Source organism: Stenella coeruleoalba, assembly GCF_951394435.1.
Source record: "Stenella coeruleoalba genome assembly, chromosome: 5".
Taxonomy (NCBI): domain Eukaryota; kingdom Metazoa; phylum Chordata; class Mammalia; order Artiodactyla; family Delphinidae; genus Stenella; species Stenella coeruleoalba.
This window is the reverse complement of record NC_137150.1, coordinates 135,683,108-135,693,593: the sequence shown is the minus strand read 5'-3', so window position 1 is coordinate 135,693,593 and position 10,486 is coordinate 135,683,108. Positions and strand designations below refer to the sequence as shown.

The following is a 10,486-nucleotide window of genomic DNA, read 5'->3' as shown; positions in this document are numbered from 1 at the left end:
AGACACTTTTTAAGAACAGAATTTAACATTTTAAAGTGAGGCTGTAAATCAGAAGGCAGAAATAGATGCAGCAGGCCTTTTGAAATGGGATAATTTTCCAAATGTGACATTTTATCTGTGAGTTTCCCAGAAGGCCAGGAAAAAAATCCCTTGTGATGCATAGCCTTAATTGATCAAAGGAACATACAGGTTCATCTGAGGAGCCAATTCTTCCTGGCTTTTTAAAACAATTTTCTTTTGGCATTTTTAGGGAAAAGAATTGACATGGATTCTTATATAAATGCTGGTTGATGCTTGTAGCCGGTTTCATGAAAGGTATAGAAATTGTCTACAGATGGATGTCTCATGTTGACAAAAATGACAGGAGGCTCCTTAAGCCTGTTTCCTACAGAAAGCTAGGATAATGTAATCCAGATATGTAGTTTTTAGATGTTCTCTCTTGAGTCATGGCTAGGATTTCGAGAACTTGGACTGGGAATGACTAATATGTACTGTAGATAATCCGATTGTTTGAAAAGCGCACATAAGAGAAAAAAAAAACAAGAAGGAAAATCCCACTCCTATGTATGTACCAAAAAGAAATAAAAGCAAGGATGCAATTAGATATTTATACAGCAGTGTTCATAGCAGCATTAATAGCAAAAAGTGGAACCAACCTAAATGTCCATGGACGGATGAATGGATAAACGAAATATGGTACATACATACAATGGAATATCATTCAGCCTTAAAAAGGAATGAAACTGATACATGCAACAAGATGGATGAACCTTAAAAACGTTATGCAAAGTGAAATAAGCCAGACACAAAAGAACAAATATGGGGACTTCCCTGGTGGCGCAGTGGTTAAGAATCCGCCTGCCAATGCAGGGGACATGGGTTCGAGCCCTGGTCTGGAAAGATCCCACATGCCGCGGAGGAACTAGTCCCGTGCGCCACAACTACTAACCCTGCGCTCTAGAGCCTGCGAGCAACAACTACTGAAGCCCGCGTGCCTAGAGCCTATGCTCCACAACAAAAGAAGCCACCACAGTGAGTAGTCCCCGCTCGCTGCAACTAGAGAAAGCCCACGCGCAGCAACAAAGAACCAACACAGCCAAAAATACATAGATTAAAAATAAAAAGAACAAATATGTTATGATTCCACTTCTGTGAGGTACCTAGAATAAGGAAATTCATAGAGACAGAAAGTAGAGGCCACCGGGGGGCAGGTGGGAATGAGAAGTTATTGTTTAGTGGATACAGAGCTTATTTGAGATGATGAAAAAGTTCTGGAAATGGATAGTGGTGATAGTTGCCCAACAATGTGAATGTACTTAATGCCACTGAATCATACACTTAAAAATGGTAAAATGATAAATTTTATGTAATGTATATATTTCCACAATAAAAAAATTAATGAGTTAATATTTACAACACACACACACACAAATATTACCGGAGGGATAAGTTAATGAGGATACAGACAAGATTGACCGTGAGTTGGAAATTGTTGGAAGCAGAGTGATGGGTACACATGAGCTCATTGTAATAGTTCCTGTATTTTTTTTAAAAAATTTTATTGGAGTAGAGTTGGTTTACAATGTTATATTAGTTTCAGGTGTACAGCAAAGTGAATCAGTTATAGATATATCCACTTTTTTAGATTTTTCTCCCATATAGGTCATTACAGAATATTGAATAGAGTTCCCTGTGCTATACAGTAGGTCCTTATTAGTTGTTGTTTTTTTATTAATTTATTTATTATTTTTGGCGGTGTTGGGTCTTCGTTTCTGAGCGAGGGCTTTCTCTAGTTGTGGCAAGCGGGGGCCACTCTTCATCGCGGTGCACAGGCCTCTCATTATTGCGGCCTCTCTTATTGCGGAGCACAGGCTCCAGACGCGCAGGCTCAGTAGTTGTGGCTCACAGGCCTAGTTGCTCCATGGCATGTGGGATCTTCCCAGACCAGGGCTTGAACCCATGTCCCCTGCATTGGCAGGCAGATTCTCAACCACTGTGCCACCAGGGAAGCCCAGTTATCTATTTTATATATAGTAGTGTGTATATGTCACTCCCAATCTCCCAATTTATCCCTCCCGCCCACCACTTTACCCCCGGTAACCATGTTTGTTTTCTGCATTTGTATCTCTATTTCTGTTTTGTGCAGAAGTTCATTTGTATCCTTTTGTAGATTCCACATATAAGCAATATCATATATGTCTCTCTCTGACTTACTTCACTCAGTATGACAATCTCTAGGTCCATCCATGTTGCTGCAAATGGCATTATTTCATTCTTTTTTATGGCTGAGTAATATTCCACAGTATATATGTACCACATCTTCTTTATCCATTCCTCTGTCGATGGACATTTAGGTTGCTTCCATGTCCTGGCTATTGTTAATAGTGCTGCAATGAACAGTTTCTCTACTTTTGTATGCAATTGAAAATTCTCGTTATAGAGGGAATTCCCTGGCTGTCCAGTGGTTAGGACTCCAAGCTTCCACTGCTGGGGGTCCAGGTTCAACCCCCGGTCGGTAAACTAAGATCCCGCAAGCCACCTGGCATGGCCAAAAAATTTTTTAAAAAAAGAAATTTTTAAAAAAATCCCCGGGGGCTTCCCTGGTGGCGCAGTGGTTGAGAGTCCACCTGCCAATGCAGGGGACAAGGGTTCATGCCCCAGTCTGGGAAGGTCCCGCGTGCCACGGAGCGGCTGGGCCCGTGAGCCGTGGCCACTGGGTCAGACTCTGGCTGTCAGCTGGTTAGACAACTCACACTGTAAAGTCACACAGCAAGTTGAGAAGAGCGCTTTCTAGCGTCTAGAAAACGTCATGCAGACAGCATGAACACCACAGTTTGAGATACTCCACCAAGGGAATCGCAAAGACATGGGACAACTGCCTATCCAGAAAAAAAAAAATGAAAAGCCCACATCAAATTACTTCCAGTCAGCCCTGCTTCAGATCACGGTACAAACTTTCAAAACATAGGCCACAGTCCGCCTGCCGATGCAGGGGACACGGGTTCGTGCCCCGGTCCGGGAGGATCCCACATGCCGCGGAGCGGCTGGGCCCGTGAGCCATGGCCGCTGAGCCTGCGCGTCTGGAGCCTGTGCTCCACAACGGGAGAGGCCACAACAGTGAGAGGCCCGCGAACCAGGAAAAATAAAAAAAAAACAACAACAACAAAAAAAAAAAAAACATAGGCCACACAGTTCAAAACACAGGCCAGTTTTCAACAGCATTTAACATGAATGAGGAAGACTGATGACTCATGTACTTTGTGAATATAAAGCACCGTTACACTTTGCTATGAAGATACAGCTGAATTCTGGGTAATATTTACATAATTGAAGATACTCATAACCTAAATATTAGCCAAGCTGGGGTAAAAAGTTCCTTTGAGTCTATTCTATATATCGTTACCATAATGAGTCCTGACTGCTTTGCAAGAAATTAATACTGAACCTTGAGGTTAAACTTGTTTTACATGTTTGAAATAGGTAATTGTATTTACTCAGCCCATTCTTATTAGAATGCCTGTGTAGGAAATTTACTTGTGATTCACACTCCAGTTTTGTAATGGTTAATTCATTCTCTATGACCACACTCACCTAAAAACTTCACCTGCATTTGAATGGCTTGAATTTACCAAGACTTGTCTTCAAGGGTCTTGACTTTCTCCCTAGAGGCCAGTATATGTAAATTAACTTCATGACCACAAAATTAATGCTAAAAAAGCAATGCATATATATTTTCCTCTATGCCAAGTGGATGGATATTAATGGCATTCTTTTTGTGAGCCGTGACCAATGTCCCAAAGACAAATACAGGGACTTCCCTGGTGGCGCACTGGTTAGGAATCCGCCTGCCAATGCAGGGGACACGGGTTTGAGCCCTGGTCTGGGAAGATCCCACATGCCGCGGAGCAACTAAGCCCGTGCGCCACAACTACTGAGCCTGTGTTCTAGAGCCCGCGAGCCTCAACTACTGAGCCTGTGAGCCACAACTACTGAAGCCTGCATGCCTAGAGACCATGCTCTGCAACTGGAGAAGCCACCGCAATGAGAAACCCATGCACGGCAACCAAGAGTAGCCCCTGCTCACCACGACTAGAGAAAGACCGCGTGCAGCAACGAAGACCCAATGCAGCCAAAAATAAATAAATAAAAATAAAAAAATAAAAATGCAGATGAAGTGCATAACCTAGAAATATCTAAAAATTTAAGAAAAAGTTGGGGGGAGGGTTAAATTAGGTGATTGGCATCAATATATACACACTGCTATATATAAAATGGATAACCAACAAGGACCTACTGTATAGCACAGGGAGCTATAGTTATATTTTGTAATAACCTATAAGTGAAAAGAATCTGAAAAATATATATATATATAAAAAACTGAATCACTGTGCTGTACACCTGAAACATGACATTGTAAATCATTTATACTTCAAAATAAATATATAATAAAATGCACGATTTCATGTAATAAACAAACGTAAGAAAAATTTAGGTATATCATGAATGCACAGAATATATGTAGATACTAGTCTATCCTTACATAGGTATAAGGGGGGTGATATTTAATATAAAATTAATGTAAGTTTCCTGTTCTATAACTTTGCTTTCAAAGAATTACATTACCACACAGTACGCTTCTCTCGTAACTGGAGAAACTGCATATCATCACAGGTAAGAGGTTTTTTAAAATATGTAACGTTTCCAATACTGTATTAAGAATATAACTGTAGGGACTTCCCTGGTGGTCCAGTGGTAAAGAATCCGCCTTGCAATGCAGGGGACATGGGTTCGATCCCTGGTCAGGGAACTAAGATCCCACATGCCACGGGGCAACTAAGCCTGCATGCCACAACTACTGAGCTCACGCGCCTCCACTACAGCCTGCATGCTGCAAACTACAGAGCCCATGTGCCACAACTACAGAAGAGAAAACCCACACACCACAGCTAGAGAGAAGCCCGCATCCTGCAACGAAAGATCCCACAGGCCTCAGTGAAGATCCCACATGCTGCAACTAAGACCCAACGCAGCCCAAAATAAATTAAATAATAATCTATGAAAAAAAAAACTATTGAAAAAAGAATATAACTGTAATACTGTATGCCATAAAAATTTTATTACGAGCTTCCCTGGTGGCACAGTGTTTAAGAATCCGCCTGCCAACGCAGGGGACACGAGTTTGAGCCCTGGTCTGGGAAGATCCCACATGTCATGGAGCAACTAAGCCCACATGCCACAACTACTGAGCCTGTGCACTAGAGCCCGCGAGCCACAACTTCTGAAGACCGCACGCCTAGAGCTGGTGCTCCGCAACAAGAGAAGCCACCGCAATGAGAAGCCTGCACAGCACAACCAAGATCAACTCCTTCTCACCACAACCAGGGAAAGCCCACACGCAGCAAAGAAGACCCAATGCAGCCAAAAATAAATAAATTAAAAAAAATTTTATAACAATTAGTATATAGGCTAGGCAACCGTGAAGCAATTAATTGTATTGATTACACCAGGCTACCAAAAAGCAATCATATTCCTTGCTGCTTCTTACCAGTGCATGAATCATTATACCTGTAAATAAACGAATTTTTCACATCACCTTTTCATTTTCAATGGGTACACGTAACATCTAGTGTTGTCTATCATTTAAGATAATACAGATGTACATACTGAGATGGTGCATCTTGTAAACAGATGACGAATTTGGCAGTACAGTACTGTATTTTCCTTATGATTCTCTAACAATTTTTCTCTAGCTTACTTCATTCTAGGAATACAGTAAATGATACCTGTAACATAGACAAAACATGTTAATTGACTGTTCATTGTTGTAAGGCTTCCTGTCAACAGTTATTAGCAACTTTGGGGGAGTCAAAAGTTATATGTGGATTTTTGACTAAATGGGTGTCAGAGCCCACAAGCCCCAAGTTGTTCAAGGGGCAGCCTCATATAAAAAGACATGAATCCAGTGGGTCTCTCACTCCATTCCAATGAGTCTATGTGACACTGTGCAAAGTAAGACTGAACCAACTTCTGAAAGCTAAGAGTTGTCTGGGTAGTGTTTGTGGCCACATTAATAGGCATCTAGCTTCTTTAAAGCAATAAACCAAAGAACCCAACAGAAAAGAATAGGCAGAGAATATGACAGGGTACTCAGAAAAAGGAATTAAAATGGCCAATAAAACATATGAAAACATGTTCAACCTGAGACAAAGAAATGCAGGCTGCCACTTTCCCACATATCAGCAAGTTTGATGGAGATAGGAAAAAACACACTCATACATCTATTTTTCATAGGAGTATAAATACTCGCAACCATTTTTGGATGGCGACGTTTATTAAGATTAACACGGCATACACTTTGACCTATCAGTATTCACTACAAGGTATTTACATTCTGGATATATTTTAAAAAGTATGTGTGCTGTGTATTTTCACAGCAGCAGCTTTTGTAGTAATATCAAAAAACGAGAAATAAATGAGGGCGGGGAGCATATTCACGTCATAAAATGCTACTAAAGCTGTTCAAAAAGTAATATGGAAATGTTACCAATTATATGGTGTGATACCTGTGTAGATCTGATACAAATATATAATCAAATACAAAGATATAAAATTTAATATAAACTGAATGCATATATATATATGAATGTGTGTATGTAGGCAGCTAATACTTTCTGGAAGGACATAAGAAAACACTTTTCATTTTATATCATTCTGTTGTATTTACATTTCTAACTTGGCCATCAACTCTGCTTCCCTCTCCCTGTCCTTGCTTACCCCAGTGAGAAAGTGGTCATGCAGATCCTGAGTTTGTTTCAGGAACCACTTGAGTTCAATACTTACAAACATTCATCACTGGAGGGTATAGATCAACAGCTCTCAGCTCTGATGGTGCACTGGGAGGCCTTAAAGAAAAGAAGCCTGACAGTTTGGTCCAACCCCCAAAACTCTTAATTAGTACAGGGTGCATCCTCACACTGGGATTCCTAAGAACCGCCCAAGTGATTCTAAAATGCAGTCAGTGAGTGGTAAGAACCATCAGTACATGTCACTTTAATTATTCCTCCATGACAAATAACGACCTAATGGGCTGTATGACAGCAGGAATCAAGTGTCTGAGACCATGGGCAGAGTCACCAGCACCTCCTGCCCACATTAGGAATTTGAGGCCCAAATAAAGGCCACATCCATATGCCACGCCTCTCCTGCTGTGTGAAAATTAGCTTTCACTGATTTTGTGGTCTTAGCTGAGGTCCTGTTTGTAGGGACTGTGGACTATTCTGGTTTACGTCCTCACACTGCTTTTAAGTTTTAAATAATTAGTTTAAGCCACACTATCCTCCCCCACACTAGCCTTTGAACAAATGTAACTTGACAAAAAAAGATAGGTAGGAACAAATTTAACTTAAAAAAAGACAGGTATCGCTACCTCAATAGATGACATGAAAGCCCATGTACATTCTTCTGTTAAATTTGCTAGCCACAAAGTCATATCTTGGCAATGTTTTCTTAAAGAGTGAATATTAGGTAAGTAATTCCAAAGAATCAATTTAGCAAGCAAGTTTCTCTAAATCTATGATTAACTTTGCCATTAAGCCAGTTAACAGCCATATAAAATATGTATTTTTGCAAGAATATAGCTGACCAAAAGGAAGGGAAAAATAGCAAATTCCAGAAATAAGTGCTACATAAATATTCACAAACTTAGACATGCTATACACAGCTGCTACCATTTAGGCAAGGTTTCTTTAGATGACTTACACAAAGTCTCTTTTTGAGTGGAAAATGCACGCACACACTCTCAAGGTGAGCCCAGTCTTAGAGCCTTAATGGAAGTAAATATAACTTCTAAATTTTTAGAAATTATATCTTCTAAATGTAACTTCTAATAAATACAGTAAAATGAGCTCAACTTGAGGGTCTTAACAGACACAATCTTACTTTTCAAAATATAACTTGAATACAGAACTCCTTAAAAGTAGTATCTGAAGTGTGAGCCATCATATATATTTTTATTTTATTACAAGATATTTTAAAATTTGAGCAGATACAACTGTGACAGAAAACCAGCTTCATACCAAAAATACACTTTCAATTACTTTATCAAGCAAATAAAAATTTATTTGCTTTTTCTAGAAGTTACTGTACAGTAAAAATTTAATATTGTACATGACAAACATGTAATTAAGCATACAAAAGGAACATGTATTCAATGTTCAGAAACAAAAGTAAAAATAAATAGCAATGATAAAACTTTGAAAAAAATAATGCACATTTTAGTTGTGGAAAATATGATTCTTAATTATATATACAGTTATACTTAATAGAAAGCCATCTCTTTATAATTGCACAAAACACGGGACCAGTAAAGCATAATTTTTATGGCATGTAATACTATAATCCTAGGTTGTTTGTTGCTTAACTCCAGGATATAAAACACTTAGGTTTGTAATATAATAAAAGGTATGCAGTACTGTTGGAGAAAGATTGTCTTCCTCAACTCATATTAACCTGTAGTACTCCTACAAAAGGCTGTACAGGAAATTTCACAAAAAGAAATAGTAAACAATCACTGTGCCCACTCCATGCGGACTAAGCAGCCAAAAATGGGCTTCCAAGTAAATGTGGTGGGGCATTTAATATTTTTATATTTTTATACTAAAAATCATTATTTTTTTCTGTAAAAACACTTTGTGTTTAATAACCATGATCGGCAATCTCAGCACACACAAAAAAATCCTGGCAAAATGGATGGAGTTTCTGCTTACTTTATTTTCATGAATAAAATACTTCAGGAGATAAGAATTTATAGAAAAGAAACATTAATGCTCAATTACTTACAACTTATCGGGAGTGTTATTCCATTTTTAAAAACCCTGTTTTAAACTTCTCTGTAAGAAAATCAAAGGTAACATTTCCATTTGTATTATGGCACAGCCCTCAAGTCAGAGAAAAATACACTTTGGGGAACCAGAAAAGACTGCACAAAGGTTAGGGGAATCCTGAAAACCTCTTGGTGAAAAACACTTGAGTCCTCTAGGGTAATAAAAAAATATGTGTGACTTAATTATAAATATTTACATTTCAAAGCAGAATCATGAGTTAGCTATGTAGCTGCTCAATACCAATGATTCACAGGCATTTCAAAAGGTGTGATAGTGTGTCCACAATATTTGTGTCCACACTTGAATGCATAGAATACAGAAAAGATTATGGTTCTTCAGTCTGTTACGTATCATATCTATAACAAAGTTGCTTAAATTTTGAAAGCTATACAACCAGAAAGACGGAGCAAATATTTTTTAGTATCTCACATAAAATACACTTTAAGTACTACTGATTTCACTCATTTGCTCGACAACTTGTCCTAAGATCTCATCAACTACATCGACATCATAATTCACTTGCTGAAGATCGAGATCAGGTACAATCATGGCCAGGAGCTGTCCTACGTTAACTCGAAGAGATCGAAGTTTGAGGCTGCAAATACAAACATTACACCTATTAGATGAACATTATAACAATACAGTTTAATATTCAGGTAGGCCTTATAATTTAAGGGAAACATTAAAATGGAATCTCTGTAGAATGATATACAAACTAAATGAAAAGCAAAACTTCCTCAAGAGAACTAGATTTAACAATTCATTTAACTTAATAATTCATAATTTAATAACTAAGTATAATATTTATCTGTTGGTATGTAGAGTGTTTCAAAACACTAGCAGCTCTGTTTGGTTCCAACTATTACAATTTTAATTCGAGACTGGAGAAAAGATGGACTGGTAAAATACATAAATTACAAGATGTTATTTACAATTGAAAATCTTGTTATCACCTGGAAAACAATAAATGATACACTAGTGAGAACACTGGTCTAAGAATAAGAATGTGTCACTTTGAAGTTCAGCTTCCTTTTGAGCAAAGTGAATTGAATTGTTCCCTAAAACATGTTCTATGAGATATCCATAGTAGTATAAAAGGAAAAAGAAATGGTCCTGTGGTCAAATAAGCTTATACAACTTTGGGTTAAATAATGGTAAAAAGACTTTTTAAAATGCAGGATTTCTGGGACTTCCCTGGTGGCGCAGTGGACAGGACTCTGCACTCCCAATGCAGGGCACCTGGGTTCAAACCCTGGTCAGGGAACTAGATCCCACGTGCATGCCGCAACTGGGAGTTCGCATGCCACTACTAAGGAGCCGGTGAGCTGCAACTGAGGAGCCCTGCAGCAGCAACTAAGGAGCGCACCTGCTGCAACAAAGACCCGGTGCAACCAAATAAATAAATATTTTAAAAAAAAAGCCTTTAAAAAAATAAAACGCAGGATTTCTCTGAACCTATCACATGCTAAAGTTCACTAACTATCCGTTTTACTATGCATTTATTATAAACACTGAGAAACCCTGGATTAAATGATCATTATCATTCCTTCCGTTTTCTATACTGTATCTATCTGAATATCCACATTCTAGACTTCAAACTTCTA

The 10,486-nt window shown here is 38.6% G+C and overlaps 1 protein-coding gene across 1 annotated transcript in view; it reads right to left on the bottom strand.

Annotated features, from left to right (window-relative positions):
- Positions 1-8,749: 8,749 nt before the first annotated feature.
- MORC3 (MORC family CW-type zinc finger 3) overlaps positions 8,750-10,486 on the bottom strand; it is a 41,081-nt gene continuing 39,344 nt past the window's right edge. Inside the window, exon 17 of the mRNA XM_079921242.1 lies at positions 8,750-9,477. Coding sequence (XP_079777368.1) covers positions 9,324-9,477 — 154 coding nt within the window. The 3' untranslated portion in view covers positions 8,750-9,323. The remainder of the gene's footprint in view (positions 9,478-10,486) is intronic.